This window comes from Myotis daubentonii, chromosome 2 (genome assembly GCF_963259705.1).
Source record: "Myotis daubentonii chromosome 2, mMyoDau2.1, whole genome shotgun sequence".
Classification (NCBI taxonomy): Eukaryota; Metazoa; Chordata; class Mammalia; order Chiroptera; family Vespertilionidae; genus Myotis; species Myotis daubentonii.
This window is the reverse complement of record NC_081841.1, coordinates 7,337,716-7,358,857: the sequence shown is the minus strand read 5'-3', so window position 1 is coordinate 7,358,857 and position 21,142 is coordinate 7,337,716. Positions and strand designations below refer to the sequence as shown.

The following is a 21,142-nucleotide window of genomic DNA, read 5'->3' as shown; positions in this document are numbered from 1 at the left end:
TGGTGGTGGTGGGGAGGGTCCTGCTGGTGCTGGGGGCACAGCCCTGTCCTGGAGAGACCCCCACCCCCAGGCCCCAATCACCTCAATGCCTCGTGTGCCCCCCACCCCCGGCCACATTCCAGGAAGGGCCTCCGTGCCTTCCCCTGGATAAGGCTAATCCAGGAGAGCCCGGGACGGGGGCAGGGAGGGCAGAACAAAGGGCGCTGTGTCCCAGGCCACCGATGGGCCCTGACCTCGGCCACTGCCACCCGTTGCCCCTGGAGAGGCAGCTATTTCCTGAGGCTGGAGATGGAGGAGGGGGAGGGCTTTGAAGGGGACTAAAGGCACTAAAGGCGTGTGCAAATGAGGGCTGTGAAGGGATCAGAGGGGGTGAGGCCTCCCAGGCACCTGCCGGTGACCCCATTCTCCAGTGGGAGGTCTCCATGCCCACCTGCCCAGCTCCCAGACCAGAGAGCACCAGTCCTCCTGCCTGTCCACTTGCTTTATTTCTCACTGTTTACAAAAGTTAAAAGGGGACAAGTGCGGGTGGGGGAGGGTGTGTAAGGGGCTCCTCCCCACTGGGGTGGAGAAGGGGAAAGAGGATGGGGGCGTGAGGTAGGCCCCCAGGGAGAGTCCTGGGGCCCCTGGACGGGAAGAAGTGGTGCTGGCCCCATTCCGCCTGCTTTATTTTTAGGGTCCCAGACCCCATGCCGGGGCCCTCGGAGCTGCTCAGGCTGGGGACTTGGTCAGGGCAAGGGTGCCCCCCACCAGGATCAGGGCCCCGGCGTCTTGGATCCACGGCTGCTGCTGCTGCTGCCGCCAGCTCTGGACAGCTCCTGGGCAGGTGGCGGGGCGACCTCAGACCCCTGATGGAGGAAGGCGCTCAGCGGATGAGGGGCGCCGAGCGGTCATTGGTGACAGTGGGACGCAGCTTTACGGTGGCAAAGGGGTTAGTGCCCCTGTGGGGGGAGAGGTCAGAGCGAGATCTCCAGCTGGCTGTGGGTCCGGGGAAGGCACCTGGACACCTGAGCCAGGTGTCCACCCTGCCTCCTGTCCTGTCACCCGCACTCACCCCCACCCTGTCTCCCTCTGCTGAGTCCAGTCCCCGCTGGCCCAGTTCTGCCCCAGACTCACCGAGGGAAGAGCTCTGGTGGCTGCTGCTCCCAGGACATGAGCTTCTGCAGGGGATGGAGGAAGGGCCGAGTCTGGAGGGGAAGGGGCCAGCCAGCTCCTGCCCCCCCCCCCAGGAGGCAGCGGCCCCCCAGTGCCAGGCTCTGGGCGTGCAGCCCTGGCGTCCTGAGGCCCAGGATTCTGTGGGTTTCAGACTTGAGAAGCCTCCACGCCAGAGGACCATCTCCGGGACAAGACGGCGGTGGCCTCATGGGGAGCCGTTCCCTGTGTCGCTACCCAGCCCCGGCTCTGACCCAGGACCCTGGTGTGTCCTCCCTGGGAGGCAGGGAGGACAGGCCTTTCCCAGTGCTCCTGGCAGGGCACCTGGGGCTCTAGTGCCTGACATGAATACATCCCCCACCCCCACCCTGGCGTCAGAAGCTCATCCCACCCCTCCCTGCACAGACGGGCAGACTGAGGCCCGGTGGAGGGGCCCCTGCCAGACACAGTGGGAAAGCAGAGAGAGTTCCGGGGTCTGCAGTCTCCCTGCCCACTGGTGACCCAGGTTGCGGACAGCCTGGGGGAGAGGGCTCACCTTGATGTCACTGGCCACCCCCGTGCTGCCCATGCTGCCTCGGCGGCTGCCAGGCAAAGGTGTAGGTGCGGGGCTGGGGGCGCGGCTCGGGACCCGGCTGGGAGTTCTCGAGCGGGGCTGGCCGTCCCAGTACTCTGAGGGCGCTGTGGCGTTGCCCGGCCGGTCCAGGAGGTCGTCTAGGCTGTGGCTGCCCCGGAGCGGGTAGGACCTGAGCCCAGAAAGGAGGGGAAGGGAAGGGGTCAGGGGTCAGGCCCCATCTTCTGGGCCCCTGAGCTTCCTACAGCCTCCTCCTCCCCGGCGCCTGGGGGAGGGGAGACTGTTGGCCTGCAGGCAGCCCTGAGAGGCGGCAGAGGGATGGACACATGACCTTCACAGTTAGGGAGACGGGGTGCCCTTTCTCCAGAGGCTACAGGGGGTGGGCCCACTCAGGACTGCAACTCACAGATACCCCCCTGATGGGTGGGGTCACCCCCCACTGGAGTCCCCACCCCTGCCCCAACTCTGACCACCCAGGTACCTGGAAGGTAGCTCATTCATAGGGCTCATGGGGTTCATGGAGGTCACTGGGTTCAAGGGGTTCATGGGGTTCATGGAGGTCATGGGGTTCAAGGCGTTCATGGGGTTCATGGAGGTCACGGGGGTCAAGGCGTTCATGGGGTTCACGGGCACCTCCTCCAATGGCTTCACATAAGCCTCGGGGAACCAGCCGCTCCTGCTGGGGAAGCAGAGGGTCCCCTAAGCAAAGGCCCAACGACGTGACCCAACCACCTTCCCCGGGAGCACACGAACCCCGGGCCCTGCGGGTGCGGCTTGCTCCGGGGCTGTGCCGAGGGCAGCGCATGTCACCCCTTGAAGGTCTTTCTCGGCATTCAAGGCCACCAGCCCTGCCTCGTGTCCCCCAGGCTCGGGCTCCTTAAGAGGAGAAACTGGAGGTCCGGAAGGAAAGCAACGTGTCCAAGGACTGACTGGGGTCACCCCTTCAATCCCTGCTCACTGAGCACCCACCGTGACGGCCCAGAGAGGCAGGCACAGTCCTCCCCAGAGGCTCCTGGCCTGGCAGGGGACGGACCACAAGCATGATGACAGGGTGACAGCCAAGGGCAGGTCCAGCGGAAGGGACGCCCACGCCCAGGTGCCTGACCCCCGCCTGTGCTCCCTCCTTCCCGGCCCAGCTGCTGCCCTCCGGCCCCGGTGCCCTGGGCAGCCTGCCTTTGGAGCCTTTGCCCGTTTAGGTCCTTCAAGGATTTCCCCTGCGAGTGACTGTAAGGAGAGCAGCCAGCCTGCGAGGGCCCAGCACGGCCTCTGCCGCCTGGGGAGGCCGCGCCCACCCCATCGGAGCCGGCTCCGGCTGACTGGGGCGCAGGGAAGCGGTCCCTCCCTCGGTGTCGGGTGCACAGTAGGTGCTCGTAATAAGGTTCTGTAATGTTCCGCTGGAGTCTTCCGCTCCCCGCCTGTCCCACCTCTCACGGCCGCCCCTGACCTTGGTAAGGAGGCTCTTGCTCCCTCACGGAGCAGATGGGGAACCTCCATCAGGGACGTCTCGGTCGGAGCTGGCGGTCAGGCCTCCGGGTCCGCCCCCCGCCCCCCTGCCCCCCAGCCCACTCACGTGGACGAGCCCTCCAGCTTGCCGTAGAGCCAGCCGTTCTGGGCCTCCGCCACCAGCACCTCCACGACGTCTCCGGCCGAGAAGCGCAGCAGCGTGTGGTTGGCGCCCTCCGAGTGGGAGACGAGGGCGCGGACTCTCCGGGCGCCCCCGCCGCCGCCCCCGCCGCCCGGCCGCTCGCCGAACGAGTTGGAGCGCGAGCGCTGGGCGCTGCCGGCGTAGAGCGAGGCTGCGGGCGGAGAGCGCGGCACGTGGGCGGGAGGTCCCCGCGTCCCTTCCCGGACCCGCACCCAGGGCCCCGCTCCCCGCTCCGGCGCGGCACTCACAGGCGGACGGCGTCCGGGGCAGGGAGCGGCGGTCTGGCTCCAGCTGGGACGCGGGCCTCGCCTCGCTGGGCTCGGGGCCGTAGGAGCCGGGGCCGGGGCCGGAGCCGTGCCCGCTGCGGGGGGAGCTGAACTCTCCCAGAGGCCTCGGGGGCTGCGGGGGGAGACGGGAGGGGAGGGTGGGGCGGGGAGGGGCGGGCCGCGCGCCTAGTCCAGCCCCCACCCCCAGTCCCAGTCCCAGTCGGCGTAGGGGTTCACCGGCCGGTGGCCCAGCCACCAGGGGGGCGCCGAGGCCGCGCCGGGGCGGAAGGGCCAGGTCGGGGGCGCCGCGTAGAGCGGGACCCGGGGCGGGAGCAGGCTGCGCGCGGAGGGCCACAGGCCCCAGGGCCCCACGGAGGGCGCCGGGGACAGTGGCGGGGGCATCAGTGGTGGCGCGAATAGCGGCGGGGGCACGAGCGGTGGCGCGAAGAGCGGCGGGGGCACGAGCGGTGGCGCGAAGAGCGGCGGGGGCACGAGTGGCGGAGGGAAGAGCGGCGGGGGCGCCCAGGGCCTCACCATGTCCAGGCGGGTGGGCGTCAGGCGGCCCGAGGGGTAGGGCGGCCCCAGCACCGGGCCCAGCAGGCCCGGGGAGTGCGCCCGCGACGGGTTGCGGCTGGCCTCCGACTGCTCCTTCCACAGCAGCACGCGGTTCTGGAGCGTCCCCCGGGCCTGGTGGGTGAGAACGCGCCGTCACCCAGGTCCGAGCGCCCCCCAGGATCCTGGAGACAGAGCTTTGGTAGCTGTCGGGAGCTAAAGATCATGCTGGTGTCACGTTGAGTCCGCCCACGGTCCAAGCACCCCCACTTTTGTCAAAGGCCCCTCAGGCACCCTGCCCCTCTCTGTGTGCTCTGGGCGGAGTCCTCCCACTGCCCCGGCGGCAGGAGGGCAGCACCTAGGCTGGCCACTCAGGGTGCTCCGTCCTCCTGGCCACAGGGATGGCACTTACCCCAAAACTGTGACCAAAGAATTCAACCCCAGTGCTCACCCTGGAACAACCTGGAGAAATGTATCCTTTTACCTCGTGGGGTTTGCTGAACAGAATGAAGCCAACACAGGAAACTACAGCTCAGCAGCAACAAAGGCGAATTTCTGATGACGGGCTGTGCTCCTGGGCCCAGCTGTACCCGAACCCTTGAACTTCCCAGTCACTAAATAAGCACCTGCTTGTTTGAGCCCGTGGGAGCAGTGTTCTAAAGAGGCCTTTCAAACCCCGTTCCCAGTGCATCCCTGTAGTCACATGGCACCCCTTTTCCGGGGTCCCCAATACAGGGGCATTGAACTCTGCTTGACACTTTCAAGGACACACACTCAGCAGCTGACCACAACAGCTTGGGGTAGGAGGGCTTTAAGTGTTAGACCTGCAATGTGTATATTAATCATGTTTTAAATTTTCTGTATTTTAGGATTCTTTGACATCCCGAGGTCTTGCTGTTCCTGGAGAGGCTGCCCCTCCCGTGGTGTAGATAATCCCTAGGGATCCTAAACAACTTGCCCCTGAACAGGCCTTTTGTATGCAAACCAACAATCCAAAGCTGCATCCCCAACCACTTCCTTTAACTCACCCATCAAGCCAATATTTCCCCTGCCCTAAATCACCCCAGAGCCAGGTACCAGACAGACAGACCCCACCCCTATGCCACAGAGCCCACTGAAACTACTCAATCCCAAACCTGCTTCAAGTCACCTCTCCCGGTCTGCCCCTTCCTTCCATGGAAACCATAGTACATTTCTGGGCCATGATTTCCCCTCGCTCCCTCTGCCTCTTGACCAACCCCTGGTGCCTCCCCAGGTGGCCCTGGGTGGCAGGGCATGACCCTTGTTTGGGGACTGCGATATGTAATAAAACTGTCTTCAATGGTATTAATCTGTCTGTGCTGTCACCCAGTCACCTCTATAAGTTAAATCAATCAAAACAGTTCTCCAATTTTAATTTTTTCACACTTTTTCTTTTTAAATGTTTTTATTGATTTCAGAGAGAGAGGAAAAGATAGATAGAAACATCAATGATGAGAGAGAATCATTGATCAGCTGCCTCCTGCACCCCGCCCCCCCACTCCCCCACTGGGGATTGAGCCCACAACCGGGGCCTGTGCCCTGACCAGGAATCGAACTGTGACCTCCTGGTTCATGGATCTATGCTCAGCCCCTGAGCCCTGCCAGACCAACTCCTCTCTTTATTCAAGCGTTCCGTCCCCTAGGGATCGGCCAAGCTCGAGACTGTCACCTGAGGAGTAATGAAAGCTTCCTTTTGTTGAATATGTGCTCTGCTAGGCCTGGTGTTAAAGGCTTCGCCTGCATTATTCTTACTTGATTCTCACAATGGCTCTGGGAGGTATGTGCGAGTCTATCTCCACCCTAGAGAGAAAGATGCTGAGGGTCAGAGCAGTTGGCCATGGCTCCAGGCCTGGCGTCACGGCAGCAGGGAAGTGGCCGGCACCAGCCTGGAGGGGGCTTGCTGCCCTTCGGTGGCCACTCCCTTCACCCTGGCCCAGCTGCTGGGAACCTCAGCGTGCTCTCCGGCAGCAAACAGGCTCAGAGCCTCACGTCACAGGAGCAGCCGGGCAGCTGGTCACGAGGGACGGTCTCCCTGTTGCCTTGCATAGTCATTAGCGAACCCCTTACAACAAAGGTCTCTGTGAGCTTGTTTCGGAGGCAGTGAGCACAGCAAGACCAGGAGGGCCTGCAGGCCACATTTTTTAAAGTTTTTGTTGTTGTTGTTGTCTAGTTTGACACTATTCGGTGGAGAGCGCCTGCCAGGGCAGCAGGGGCTCCTGGAGTGACGGCCACCACACGTCCCAGCCCGGGCAGCACTCAGCATCGCTGGCTTCCCCAGTCCTGCCTCCGGGCAGCATCACCCCCGGCTGGGAAGGAACCTGTACAGTCCTTCAAGCCACAGAGGGTCATGGGAGAATGTAAAAAACACTTTTTACCTTTCTGATGAGCAAAGATCAGAAAGTTGGCTCACACTGTTGTCCAGGAAGCAGGGACGCGCACACACTGCTGGTGGAGGTGTGACTTGGTATAACCAATGCCTACATCCGTGGACTCAAACTCCATTCCTGGGGATTCACCCTGGAGCTGTGCTTGCAAGTGCGACCCACTGGGAGGCGCTGCAGCGGGGGAGGCGCTATTGAGGAGACCCGGACTAAGCAAGGACTGATGGCTGCGGACGAGAGGATGCCTTCCTGTGCCAGGAGTCACAGTTCTCTGCGTCTTGTTCTGAATCTCGTGCATTCGCCATAGTAACGGGTAAATGTTTATGGTTAACCAGCTGAGGAGTCAGATCTTGTATGTTCTCAAACCCAGCTGGGCCAGACAACAGGCTGCCCATTCCCCATACCTCGGGGAAGTCAGGCTCAACCAGCCCAGGCCCCTGCTGGGAGGCCACCCCGCATGCAGGAGGCAGCCAGGGAGGGGTCCGCTGGAGGTTAACGCTTAGGACACAGGCAGAAAGGAGTTTCCTTCCAAAGAAGACATATAGTGGCCAATAAGCACACGAAGAGATATTCAGCATCACTAGTCATCCGGGAAATGCAAATCAAAACCCCAACGCGACAGCCCTTCACACTCACTAGGGCGACACTAGGGTGTGCTCAGCTGGTTGAACGTCGACCCATGAACCAGGAAGTCAAGGTTCAATTCCCCATCAGGACACATGCCCGGGTTGCAGGCTCGATCCCCAGTGCAGGAGGCAGCCGATCAACGATTCTCTCTCATCATTGATGTTTCTATCTCTCCCTCCCTCCCTCTCCCTTCTACTCTGAAATCAATAAAAATATATTTTTTAAAAAGATGATAGGTAAATATATGTGATTATGAGGGTCACAAAGTGTGGTCATCATGAGTAGAGATAAGAACAGTAGAATTTCCAAATTAATAAAGGGGAAGGGAAATAGTAACTCAATCAAATGACATAAACAAGAATGGGAGAAAAAGAAGAAATGACAAAGTAAATACAGTTAAGTGAACTTATCTGAAAACAATAAAACAGGTATATCAGTTGTCAGGTTAAGAGGAATAGACCGAATTCCTCTATGAGAAGACAGATGTCAGACAGGTCAAGCATAAAAACTGAGCTACATGTTAGTAACAGAAAACACACCTAAAACGAACAGATGAGCCCAGCCGGCGTGGCTCAGTGGTTGAGCGTTGACCTATGAACCAGGAGGTCAGGGTTTGATTCCCGGTCAGAGCACATGCCCGGGTTAAGGGCTCAAACCCCCGGTGTGGGGCATGTAGGAGGCAGCTGATCAATGATTCTCATCATTGATGTTTCTATCTCTCGCTCCCTCTCCCTTTCTCTCTGAAATCAATAAAAAAAAATATTTAAAAAAAATGGATGAGAGAAGAGAAAGTAGGAAGGGCAATATTAATTTCAGACGAAGTGGAATTAAAAGTTTCAGACTGGATTGTGAGAGACAGTGAGAACCTAAATGACAACACTAACCCAGAAGGTATAACACTCATAAACCCAACAGCACTGACCACGTGGCCGCAAAATACAGAAAGCGGGACCCATTAGAAACACAATGAGAAATGAAAAAAAACCTGATTGGTCTTAGCAAATAGCAAAGCATAGAGGATTTAAAGCATCGGATAAAATTAACAGACAATAACTGAATGAACCTATGAATCAATGAATTTGTGAATGGGAAGTATATGCAAGTAGGAATGAAAAAGTCACTGGTTCATACACTAATGAATAAATGCACGAATTAGTGAATGATCTGAGAATAAACAAAGCCATGAGTGGATAAATGCACGAATATCTGATGGTACAAACAGACACAGAAATGACTAAAAAAGAAATAGAGAGAGAAAATAAATAAAATAGCTGCCGAGGAAGAGAGAAGGCAAAGGAGGAAGGAGGGCGGTTCCTCTGTGCAGCCAGCGCGAGAGCACAGCCCGAGGGCTCCAGTGCTGTCCCAGCCCAGCCCACCCTCCCAGCCCAGCTCACCCTCCCAGCCCAGCTCACCCTCCCAGCCCAGCTCACCCTCCCAGCCCAGCTCACCCGACCGAAAAACTGCAGAAACGTATTGGAAAGCAGCAGGTGCTTCTCGGCCAGGAACCGGTAGCGCCGCTTCTCCTCCAGCTCAGCGGCCCGCTGGCTCTCAGACACGAAGGTCTGCATCTGTGCGTGCAGCCGGTTCACACTCTCCTGGGGGGAAGGGGGGTCTGGGCTGAGGCAGGGGGTGGGTGCCTCCTTCCACCCACCTGGAGCGCCCACTCTCTGAGCCTCCCTGTCCTCCCTGACCCAGCCGCCTCCTCCTGGGGCCTCCCCTGAACACCGAGCCCATCCTAGCTCCCGGGCCTGCCCTGTCACAGGCAGCTTCGTCCTCCTGAGCCTGGGCTCTGTCCCCCCAGACAGCCCTCTGTCCCCAGCACCCAGCTCAGGGCCCAGCACGGAGGTGGTGCCCAGGAAGACTGGTTTAATGAAAGTGCAGATGAGTTGATCAATAACCCTCTACTTGGGAGGGAAGATTCTGAAAAGAGAGGAGTTTATGAGAGGAGCCAGAAGAGGGGACAGGGAAGGAGACGAAGGGCCTGGAGAAAGAGTCCAGGGCTGGGGAGGAGGGGCTGGGGGCTGGGGAGGAGGGGCTGGGGAGGAGGGGCTGGGGGGGGGCTGGAGGGGGAGACTGGCCTTAGCCAGGGAGGAGAGCCCTGCCTGGGCAGGCGGGAGGGGAAGGAGGGTGGGTTACACCTTTGCTAGTGGGTTCAGGAGCGCGTGACCAGTGGTCTCTGGTTTGCTCAGTGAAGTGGGGGAAGCTAGAGAGGTGCTAGGGTTTTGGAGGGGCGAGGGGCGCCTGGGGAGGCAAGGAGCAGTGCTGAGGGCTTCTCTGACCAGTAATTTCCACCCGCTCCAGGGGCTGGCTGACCTCAGCAGGGGCTCGGGCAAGCCACACTCCTGGGCGTGGCCTGGTGCTGGTGGGGGAGCTCAGGAGGGTATCAGAGGGCCCCCCAGAGACCAGTCCTGTCCCCAGCCCTCGCACCTTCATCTCCCGCACATTCTTGTCCCTCTTGCGCTCCATGCGCCACAGCTCAGACATGCACTTCTCCAGGTTGGCAGCTCGGTGGCGGTACTCGATCTCGTAGTGCTGGCGGCTGTCCTGGGGGGCCGGGGGGGAGGGGAAGGGAGACCCACGTCCGTCAAGAGCTCTGGACGCCTGGCCCGTGGGTCAGAGCGCTGGACAGGGCAGGCGGCTCGGCTGGGAACGTGTGTGCCCTGGGGCCGGGCACTGCGCAGCGCTGGCCTCGGTGCCATCTGCCAGGCGGGAGAGGCGGCAGCCAGACTCACTTTGATGAACTGCATGTCCAGCTTGGTGTTCTTCTCCATGTGCTGCAGCAGGTCTCCGTGGAACGTCTGCACCTGCGCGGAGGGCAGGGGGGGTCAGGCGGCCCCTCCCCTCTCAGGCCCCAGCATGCCTTGCACTGCCCACGCAGACCCTTGCCCACCCAGTGCTAACACACCAGGCACCTGCCCAGTCATTAGAGAAATGGGCACAGCAAGAGTGCCTGGCTGGAGGAGGGGTTAAATGTTAATCATGAGAAACACTAAGTGTGGCACCTCGTTCAAACACCCTCGATAACTGTGCCAGCGGCCCCTGGTTCTACTCCTGGTCTCAGCCTGTGCTGTGGCGACGCCATTCCCCGTGCCTGGATTCCCCACCAATCTTCAAATGCCTGCCCCCTGACCTCCGGGCGGGGTCGCTGCTCAGTCATTTAGTTCCTGAAAGGTGTGTGCATCTGCTCGGTCACTGTCCACCCCTCCAGCCACAGGGCAACATCTCCTGCTGGGTCCTCCTCAGCCCTTTTGTATGGGCAGCGAGCACTGTGGGTAGGAACCAAGTCTGACCCATCTCTGCATCCGTGGCACCGTGGGCAGGGCTGGGCCCAGCGGAAAGGTGCTCAGAACGGCTGATGCCTTAGCTGTGGGGGTGGCAGGTTCCCGTGACAGGTGAGAAGGCGGCGGCTGGCCACTGGGTGGCCGGGAGGCCAGGGGAGGCTCTGAGCCGTCTCAGAGGAGCTAGGTCCTACTTCTGCTTGTGTCTCCAATTTGCTTCGTGATTTTGAACAAGTTGCTGGCCCTCTCTGGGCCTCAGTTTCCCCGCCGGCAATAGTGAAGGCTGGGCAGGTGCTGCTAAGGTCCAGCCCGATAAACCCGACGAGCGTGTTTGGGGCTCAGCGGCCGCCTGGCACATTCGCTTGTGTCCCGTCGTGTTCCCTGGGTCACTTGCACCGTTGGGGCATCAGGTCCTCAGTCCTTCCCGCGGCCTCTCTGCCCTGGAGGTCAGGTTGCACAGGGAGCGGAGAGGAGCGTCTCTCACCCGCTGCCACCTCCGCCTCCGGGGACCGTCACCTCTGCTGGCATCCTACCTCCTGCCACGGGGTCTCCCTGCTGTGCTGCGGGGGCTCTGTCCCCCGGGGTATGGCCTCGCCCAGGAAAGGAATGCTGGGAATTTCCTTCCAGGATGCAGGAAAACCAGTAAATATAAAAGTTCTGAATTGTAACTTTTCCCCCCACAATTGTTTCTGAAACTTTGGTAATTGCTGGTCTGTAAGCGACTGGCCACACCCTAACCCCCTGAGCTGTGGCTACCAGTGTGTGTGTGAGTATGTGTGTGTGTATGTGTGTGTGTGAGTGTGTGTGTGTGAGTGTGGGTGTGAGGGTGTGTGAGTGTGTGTGTGTGAGAGTATGTGTGTGTGTATGAGTGAGGGTGTGTATGTGAGGGTGTGTGTGAGTGTGTGTGTGAGTATGTGTGTGTGTATGAGTGAGGGTGTGTGTGTGTGAGGTTGTGTGTGTGTGTGTATGTGTGTGTGTATGAGTGAGGGTGTGTGTGTGAGAGTGTGGGTGTGAGGGTGTGTGAGTGAGGATGTGTGTGTGAGTGTGTGTGTGTGAGAGGGTGTGTGTGTGAGTGTGGGTGTGAGTGAGGGTGTGTGTGTGTGTGTGAGAGAGAGTGTGTGTGTGAGTGAGTGAGTGGGTGTGAGGGTGTGTGTGTGTGTGTGAGAGTGAGTATGTGTGTGTGTGAGTGAGGGTGTGTGAATGAGGATGTGTGTGTGAGTGTATGTGTGTGTGAGAGGGTGTGTGTGTGAGTGTGTGTGTGAGTGAGGGTGTGTGTGTGTGAGATTGAGGGTGTGTGTGTGTGAGAGTGTGTGTGTGTGTATGAGTATGTGTGAGAGGGTGTGTGTGTGTGTGTGAGTGAGTATGTGTGTGTGTATGAGTGTGTGTGTGAGAATGAGTATGTGTGTGTGTATGAGTGAGGGTGTGTGAATGAGGATGTGTGTGTGAGTGTGTGTGTGTGTGAGTGTGGGTGTGAGTGAGGGTGTGTGTGTGTGTGTGTGTGTGTGTGTGTGTGAGAGTATGTGTGTGTGTGTATGAGTATGTGTGAGAGGGTGTGTGTGTGTGTGAGTGAGTATGTGTGTGTGTATGAGTGTGTGTGTGAGAATGAGTATGTGTGTGTGTATGAGCGAGGGTGTGTGTATGTGTGTGTGTAAGTGGTGTGGGGCGTGTTAGTGTTATGAGCTGCACTGAGTACACACTTCTGGCCTGTGTGGGGCCTTTTCTGCTGGATCCACAGGAAGTGCAACTTCCCACCCAGCGAGCCCTCCCAGCCAGGAGGCGCCCACCGTCCTCCTGGGCCTGCCTCCCCCTGAAGAGACAGGTCGGGATTCCTGCCTGAACACAGACTCGTGCTCCGGAACATCCCACATCCTGCTGAACCGCCCAATAGGAACCACAGGCTTATGGGAGACGTGGGGCTGGGCAGACGTTCAAACCCCAGACGAGGTGAAACCAGCGCTAGGAAAGAGGCGACTGGCACCTGGGAGACGAACCTGAACTACACTGAAGGCCACAGAGAATATCACAGACGCACAAAGCCAACAGAACGGACATGCTGCCCCTCAGCTACTGCGGGGCTGGCCTGCTGAGGAGGTGGAGGAGGAAGTGGGCTGTCTGAGCGGGGCAGGGGGGCAGAGATGGTTTCAAATGTCCTTATAATACTGACAGCAGACAAGCTGGGAGCCGTCTCCCTCCTCTTGATTCTGTTTTCCTCCTCCCTCTCCTCTTGCCTGGAAACACTGCTGGTGAACAAGCCCCTTCCATCATGTGATGTCACTCCTGCTCCGATCACATCTGGCTGCACCACCGCGGCAGGGTGAGTGCACAGAGGGGCCATGAGGCGCCCCATTGCCACGGCCTGACTGCGGTCGCAGACGGGGAGAGGGCACAGCCAAGGCTGCCCCCACCAGATGGGCCGGGCACAGGGCGATGGAAAGTCCCGCACGCTCCTGGAGGAACGGCTCTGTGGAGGATGATACTCGCGCGGACTTTGCGCTCTCGCAGCGGAGGAAGCAGACGCCTGTCAATAATTGGCAGGTGGCTTTGCAACCAGGAAGTCCCCGCCCAGGCAGGCTGAGGACTCGAGCAGGTCAGGACAGATGTCTCCCTGCCCCCGCGCTATCAGCGCGTCTGGAGGCTCCCTGCGTGCGGCAGCTGAGGGCAGCCCCGCTGCTGGGAACATCCCTGCCAGCTCTGTGTGACCCCAGGAACTCTCGCAAGACTTCTGCCATCTCCACGGGAGACCTCCTTGAAGGAACTGCCTGTGGGCCGAACCCCCATTGGATCTTGAATCCCCTGCAGTCAGGCCATGCCCTGCCACGCCAACAAAATGCTTTTGTCAAGGTCACGGAGACTCCATGTTGCTAAGTCAGTTCTCTGGACTCACCCACCTCAGCCAGTCATCACCACTGGACGCGACCGGCCACTCTCTCCTCCTGAAACACCTGTTCCCCCAGCCTCCAGCCGACACCCTCTCCTGTTTCTCTCGCCCCCACCCCTGGCCGCTCCGTCCTTTGCTGAGTCCCCCCATCTCCCTGACCCTTTAACGCTGGGTCGACCCAGAGCTCAGGCCTTGGGCCTCTTCCCTTCCTCACTACGTGCGCCCCCCCCCCCCCCCATGAGCAGTCCCCATGCTCAGACGGCCATCCCAGCCCCAACCTCACCCCCAAACTACAGTTTCCTGTGTGCGGCTGAGGCGTCCACCTCTCCGATTGTCTTCGATCATCATCTCACACTTATCTTGTCTAAACTGAGCCCCTGGCCTCTCCTCTCCATCCAAACGGCTCCACGTTCAGTTTTTCCACCTTAGCTAATGGCAACTCCACCTTTCCTGTTGGTCAGGTTAAGACCCTGGAGTTACCTGGACTTTCTCCTTTCTTTTGCAACACACATCCAATCCAGCAGGAAATCTCATTGGTTCTACTTTCAATCTGAGGTCTTCTCAACACCACCACTGCTGTAACCCTTTCCCCGGCCACACCTCCCTCTTCCAGATTACTGCAATAGCCTCCTAACTGGTCTCCCGCTTCTGCATTTGCCCTCCACACCTATTTTATTCTTTTAAAAACTTTTAAAATTGATTTCAGAGAGAAAGGGAGAAGGAGAGAGAGATAGATACATCAATGATGAGAGAGAATCATCGATCGGCTGCCTCCTGCACACCCCCTACTGGGGATCTAGTGCACAACCCAGGCATGTACCCTGACCAGGAATCGAACAGTAACCTCCTGGTTCATAGGTTATGCTCAACCACTGAGCTATACTAGCTGGACACTATTTTATTTTTAGTATAAGAGCCAGAGTGATCCTACTAAACTATAAGTCAAACAATGAACAAGTGGAAAATGACATTTTAAAAGGCCATTTACGAATGACTTCAAAAAATGCCAAATACCTAGAAATAAAACTATCAAAAGATGTGCAAGACTGCTACACTGAAAATGACAAAACATTGCTATGAGAAATAAATAAATAGAGCGGCATACCATGTTCATGGATCAAAGGACTAGATATTATTAAGATGACCATTGTTTACAGATTAATAAAATCACTATCAAAATGCCAGCAGGCTTTCTTAGAGAAATTGACAAGCTGATTCTCTAATGTATAGGGAAATGCAAAGGATCTTTAATGGAGTGGACAATTTTGAAAAAAAAATTCTTAGACTACTTGATTTCAAGACTTACTATAAAGTTACAGTGATTTATACAGTGTGGTATTGGTATAAGGATAGACAAAGATACTGATGGTCAGAGTAGAGCAGTGATTTTCAATCTTTACCTCATGGCAAACATAAACTAATTACTAAAATTCTGCAGCACATCAAAATATATATTTTTTTGCTTATCTAACCAAAAAACGTATCATTTTGATTCATTCATACACAATAGCTATTGTTGTGTTCGCTGTTGTCATTTTTAAAAATATATATATTTTATTGATTTTTTACAGAGAAGAAGGGAGAGGGATAGAGAGCTAGAAACATCGATGAGAGAGATCGATCAGCTGCCTCCTGCACGCCCCCCAGTGGGGATGTGCCCGCAACCAAGATACATGCCCCCGACTGGTATTGAACCCAGGACCTTTCAGTCCACAGGCCGACGCTCCATCCACTGAGCCAAATCGGTTCAGCTCATTTTTTTAATTTGACAAACTAAGGGCGAAAAGGTCAGTGCCCCTGACTAAATAGCCAGGCACTGCATGTTTTAAAAATTATTGTGGCCACACCGATTGAAAATCAATGAAGAGTTCAGAAATGGACCTAAACATATAGAACAAATCACTTTTTGACCAAGACACCAAGTCAATTGAACAGGGAAAGGGAAGTTTTTTTAAAAAAATGGTCTGGAACAACCAAATATCCGTCCAGGACCAAAGGAACCCTGACTCTCTCTCACTTCATACACAAAAATACATTTGAGAAGGATCACAGACGTAAGTGTAAAGCCCAGAACATAGAACTTCTACAAGAAAATGCAGGAGGCTATCTTTGCGATGGGGGTAGGCGAAGATTTCTTGGGGAGGACACAAGCACAGACCATTTTTTAAAACTGCCAAGTTGGGCTTCATAAAAATTTTAAATTTCTGGTCATCAAAGACGCCATTAAGAAAACGAGTGGACAAGCTACAGACTCGGAAAAAACATTCACCGTACATACGTCTGACCAAGGACTCACGTCTTGACTCTATTGAAGAACACGAAAAGTCAGCGATAACAGTAACCCAATAAAAAACGGTCAAAAGATTAAATAAACACCTGCAAGAAGATATGCAAATGTCCAGCAAGCCCTTTAGTCACCAGGATATGCAAAATGTAACCACAGCGAGGCACACCATGTAGGGAGGTGGGCAAGGACAGCGTGCCAGCAGCCTCAGACCCGCTGGCAGGAGTGCAGATCGTCCGGGGACTTCGGAGAGCGCTCCGACAGCTTCTTGTACAGCTAAGTATGTATCAGCCCGAAGGGCCATCTCTTAGGTGTTTACCCATGAAAAATGGAAATATATACTCACAAAAAGATTTGTACAAGAATGTTCACAGCAGCCCTAATTTTTTTCTTTTTCTTTTTTTTAATCCTCACCCGAGGATATTTGTCCATTGATTTTTAGAGAGAGTGGAAGAGAGGGGATAAGACAGAAAGAAATATTGATGGATCGATGGGTTGCTTCCTGCATGCGCCCCGACCAGAGCCCAGACCGGGGAGGAGCCTGCAACTGAGATGCGTGCCCTTGACCAGAATCAAATCAGGGACCCTTCCTTCAGTCCACAGGCTGACGCGCTATCCACTGAGCCAAACCAGCCAGGGCCACAGCAGCCCCCTTTCTAATAGCCCCAAACGGAAAGCAACCCAAATGACTGTCAACTGAAAAAGAGGTAAACAAACCGTGGTATATTCGTACAATGGAAGACGTAGCAGTTAAACAAAACAAAGCATCAATGCCTGCAACAGCAGGGGTAAACTTACAGCCCGTGTGCGGAGTGAGTGACGCAAAACGTAAAGAAATGCCGACTGCACAGTTCACACAGACCCACGCCTCCTTGCCTGGGGCTGGGGCTGGCTCCGCCCTCGGGGGGGGGCAGCAGAGTTGTCGCCTGCTGGACCCCCAGTGCCTACGACAGCGCTGGCACAAGGCAGTGAGGAGCCGTCCAATGAATGAGCCAGAGAGGGAGGCCGCCGCTGGCCTGTGCTGCCCAGTGTGGTTCTGGCCGAGGGCCCTGCCCGGTTGTCACAGCCAAGACACCGGTGCCCAGAGGTGGCAGCTCTTTTTACAGAGCGGGCCCGGGTGACACTGTCCCCGTCCGGCCCAGGGGTGCCCCAGTGACACGGAGAGCCATCAAACACAAGGACAGGCGGTCCGGGCTGCCCGTGGGAGCCGGGCTCCGTACTCCCGCCCAAGCCCAGGGGCGGTGCAGGCGCACGGCTGCATCCACCTCAGGGCGCCCGGGAGTCGCCGGGGGTTTGTGCACGTGGGTACACAGTTTCCGCTGGTAAAACTGTTTCCCGTTTCAACCTGATAACCACACTGATGAGTATGTAATGGTGTCCCACAAAGAGCACCCCGACTTTTAGGGTCCCCCCCACGTGTTTGAGAACCACGGACTGTCACAATCAGTTGAAATTTCCTTCAGAAGCTTCTAAGGCCCCTCACCACCGCCCCCACCGCCCCTTTGCCCCAACTCCGGCCTTTGGCTTACGTCTCCCATGGGTGCCGCGCTCACGCCCCGCTTGGCCACTGTGCTCCCTCGGAACGCCCGATCTCCTCCCCCTCTGGCCAAGCCCCGCGCCCCCTTCCCAGCGCATTCTTCCCTCCTAGTCCTGAAGCTCTGCTCAGTGCCAGTCCCCGTGCCAGGCCCTTGAGCTGCGGAGAGAAGACCACACCCCAGCAGAGCTCTCAGTCTTGGCAGGGACAGGGGCAGGGAACAGCTAAGGGACTCGAAGGGCCCGGGTGCCAGGCGAAGGGTGTGTATGTATCCATTTCACTGAATCCTCACAAGACCCTACACGGCAGTTATTGTGATTGTCTCCATTTCACAGACAGATAAACTGAGGCACAGAGAGGTTATGCCAGGAGAGCTCACCCCAGGCCACAAAGCCAGTAACGGTGAGGCTGGACTTTGAACCCAGTGCTTCTAACTGCCATGCGCTAAGAACAGAGGGGAGCATCTGGGGGGTCTGGAGGGAGGAGGGACTGAACCTGCCCAGGAGTCAGGGGGGCTTCATGGAGGAGGGGCCAGTGTGCTGGATGGCAGGGGTGGGGGCTTCTGGGAGAGGCCAGCATCGTAGCAGCCCAGCGGGGGAAGGCTAGCCTGTGGCTGGGGTGCAGCACTTCGGGGTGGCTGGGCTGTGAATGGGGTGCAGCACTTTGGGGTGGCTGGGCTGTGACTGGGGTGCAGCACTTCGGGGTGGCTGGGCTGTGACTGGGGTGCAGCACTTCGGGGTGGCTGGGCTGTGACTGGGGGGGTGCCGGCAGGGCCTGCAAGTCCTCTGAAAAGCCTGGGTCAGTTCTGGGGTGGCAGGGTGTGGAGGGCTTTTCTCAGGGGCGGGACAAGGTCAAACTGCAGGCTGCTCCCCGGGAGAGGGAAGGGCGGGCCCTGTCTCTCCTGGCTCCTCCTCTGACGCTGGAACCTTGGGAGAGTGGCTGCATCTCTGAGACTCAGTTTCCTCCTCTGTGAAGTGGAGACAGAAATGGTCCCTGCTGCCCAGGTGGCTGGAGGCCAGAACAAGACGCTGCAGACCCATGTGCCTGGCAGAGCCTGGCCAGCTGGTGCCGTGTCACTGGGGCCTCAGCAAGTCCTCCCTCAGGCGGGATGTGGAGGGTGACCCCTCCCAATACTCACCACCACCTCCAGGTCAGAGTTCAAGTGGCGCTGGGTGTCTGACATCTGCACCAAGATCTCACCTAGGAGCCCCAAGAACAGCGGCTCAACAAGGGATCCCGCCCCATCCCCTCCTCCCAACAGAGGCTTCCAGAAGGGCCTGCCTGAGGCTGGGCTTTGGGACAAAGTCCCGGGTTTCCCATAGGGCGCTGGGCCCTGCAGGGAGGGCTGGGAGGAGCCTGGGCTGCAGGACCCGTGTCTTTGGGCGACTTCCTGGAAAGGCAAGTCTGTAAAAGGAATCCCCTCCGGGATGGAGAGTGAGGGGCAAGCAGAGCCCGGGGCTGTGAGGCGGCACCGGGAGGCAGGCCATGCCTGGAGCCTGGACAGCGGAGGAGGCCTGGGGCGGAGAGGGGCCGGGAGGAGACCTGAGGCCCCAAAAGGCGTGCAGAGCAGAGAGAGAGGGGAGCCCCTTACCCAGGATCTGCGAGGTGGAGCTCTGCAGGGCCTGCTCCCCGATCTTCTGAATGGCACTGAAGTACACCTCGGCCGCCTCGGACAGGGCTGCGCGGGAGGAAGAGGGGTCCAGCCCTGTCCCTCCTCCAGCCGCCCCCCCTTCTGGGGACCCCTCCTTCCACCAGAGAGAGTGTGCAGGGGCCACGGTGGGATCTGGGTGGGTGCATGTGAGAGGGAGGTGGGGCCCTGGTGGCATGTGTGAGGTGGCACAGGCCGGAGAGAGGGGGCAGCGCGGGATGGGTTCTCGCTGCGGGACAGGGCCTGGCGCTCTTCCTGGGACTTTGGTGTGGTCTCTCTTAGGTGGGGGTGCAGGCATCTGTGTGTGCCCATAAGGAGGGGTGGGTGCACGTGGGGGGGCGTCAGGAATGGGGGTGGGCATAGGTGTAGGGGTAGGGTGGGACGGGTGAGGAGTGGGTGCAGGTGTGGGGGGCATGAATGGGGGTGGCACAGGTATAGGGGCAGGGGTGGAGCAGATGAGGGTGGGCGCAGGTGTAGAGGTAGGGGTGGGGCGGGTGAGGGGCTGGCGCAGGTGTAGGGGCAGGGGTAGAGCAGATGAGGGGTGGGCGCAGGTGTGGGCAGGTGAGGGGTGGGTGCAGGTGTAGGGGTGTGGGTCGGGTGGGTGAGGGGAGGGCGCAGGTGTAGAGGTAGGGGTGGGGTGGGGAGGGCGCAGGTGTGGGGCATGGGGGGCAGGCTCAGGTTGTGGTGGGGGGAATCCCCTCTGAAGAACCAAAAGGCAGGGCAGGGCTGGAGGCACTTGGCTCCAGGTGTGCCCCTGGCCTGTCCATCCTATCGGTGCCTCGTGACCCTCTGTGGGCAGCACTGGGGGAGAGGGTGCTGCTGAGAAGTGGTGAATGGCTGCCTGGTGTGGGGTGCGGAGAATCTGGGGGGGCCGTGGGGGGCACTCACCGTGGAAGGCCCGCAGGTAGTTGTTGCCCAGGTACACCAGGTTCTCCAGGGCGGGGTTAAACTGCTCCAGGATGCTCTGGCCCCAGGCAGAGAGGGAGGGTGAGGATTGGGAGAGGAAGAAGGAATGCTGGGCAGAGGCAAGTCACTGGGCCTCAGGAGCAGGGCACCCCTAGCCCCGTGAGAAGCCTCCAGAATCTGGGGGAGCCAGCCTAGAAACCTGGGGTCACCCAGAATCCTGCACGGGCCTCAGAGGCCATCTCTGTTCAAGACCAGGGCCCCCCTCGCCAGCTCCTGCTCACACACCTAACCCGGAGGGTCCTGAGCCTCCGCTGGGTGAAGCCTGCCAGTCTGTCGCAGTCCCCAGCTGGGCACAGTTCAACCCGGGCCTGAGTCCAGGCCTCGCTGGACTGGACACACAGGCTGCCCACAGTCACCTCAGAGGTGAGGGCAGATCTTGCCCCCCTCAAAGAGCCTTCTGGGAGCAAGGCCACCCCAAGCATGGCCCGTGGGAGGGCATCCGGTGGTGGACTTGGGTCTTGTTTCAAATCCCTGCAGCCCCTCTGCCTCCCTTGGTGCCCTGAACAAGCTGATTGACCTCTCTGGCCTCAGAGTTCTCATCTACCAACTGGGGTGATCAGTTTTGACCCCACGGGTAGGATGCTGAGAGGCCTCCTGTGCAAAGGGCCTGCACACAGGTGCTCGATAAGGGTCTTTGGAAATGCAGCAACCCCTCTGCAGTGAAGTGGGCAGTTTGAGAGAGGGGCTCAGAAACGACAGTGAGACAGACAGACAGAGAGACAGACACTCCCCACTTCCCGGCGGCGGCTCCTGGGGCCCTGCAGCTGGGCCCTGTCCTGCCTCACCCAGCGTCTGGGAGGCGGAGGCTCCTGCTGAGACCGGCTCAGCAGGCCCGTCACTCACTGGGTGACTGTGGACAAACCCCTGCCCGGGAGCCTCAGGTTGGGGCTGGGTGGCTGACTGCCCCCAGAGACTCCCCCACCCCCACGCCCACAGCTGAGCCCGGCCGGGCCCCACGCCTTCCCCGCCAGCACACGCCGCAGCCACGCTCAGCCTGTCCTCGGAGCTGGCCCAGCCGCTGCTGCAGGGCTCACCTTGTAGATGGCCATGGTGGACCTGTAGAACTGGTCCATCTCGGGGGCCATGGAGCGGCTGCGCCGGGCTGAGCAGCAGGCTGGTGCGCGGGGCTGGGAGCACCGGGTCGGTACCGTCTGTCTGTCCGGTGCCCACTGCTCAGCGGTGGTGGTGGAGGCTACAGAGTGGGACCTAGAAATGGAGGGCCGGCCAGGAGGAGGCGGGAGCTTAATTATTCACCAGCCGGGATGCCAGCCTGCGATCTGGGGCGTAACCGGACCCGGGGGAAGGCATCCTGTGACGCGGGCGGGCTCGTGTGACCTGCCTT

At 58.7% G+C, this 21,142-nt stretch overlaps 1 protein-coding gene across 2 annotated transcripts; it reads right to left on the bottom strand.

Moving 5' to 3' along the window:
- Positions 1–466: 466 nt before the first annotated feature.
- Positions 467–21,063, bottom strand: BAIAP2L2 (BAR/IMD domain containing adaptor protein 2 like 2). 2 transcript variants are annotated; one of them, XM_059681572.1, is made up of 14 exons: positions 20,835–21,063; positions 19,723–19,798; positions 18,778–18,864; positions 18,325–18,386; positions 9,945–10,016; positions 9,640–9,756; positions 8,661–8,807; positions 4,166–4,318; positions 3,614–3,764; positions 3,291–3,516; positions 2,202–2,399; positions 1,685–1,892; positions 1,114–1,157; positions 467–938 (listed from the first exon to the last, which is right to left on the bottom strand). In XM_059681572.1, the coding sequence occupies exons 1-14, from the start codon at positions 20,883–20,885 to the stop codon at positions 863–865; spliced, it is 1,668 nt and encodes a 555-aa protein (XP_059537555.1). In that variant the 5' UTR covers positions 20,886–21,063; the 3' UTR covers positions 467–862. The 2 variants fall into 2 exon arrangements, with proteins under 2 accessions (XP_059537555.1, XP_059537556.1); XM_059681573.1 differs by having other exon boundaries at positions 2,202–2,396; positions 20,835–21,059.
- Between the last annotated feature and the right edge of the window lie 79 nt (positions 21,064–21,142).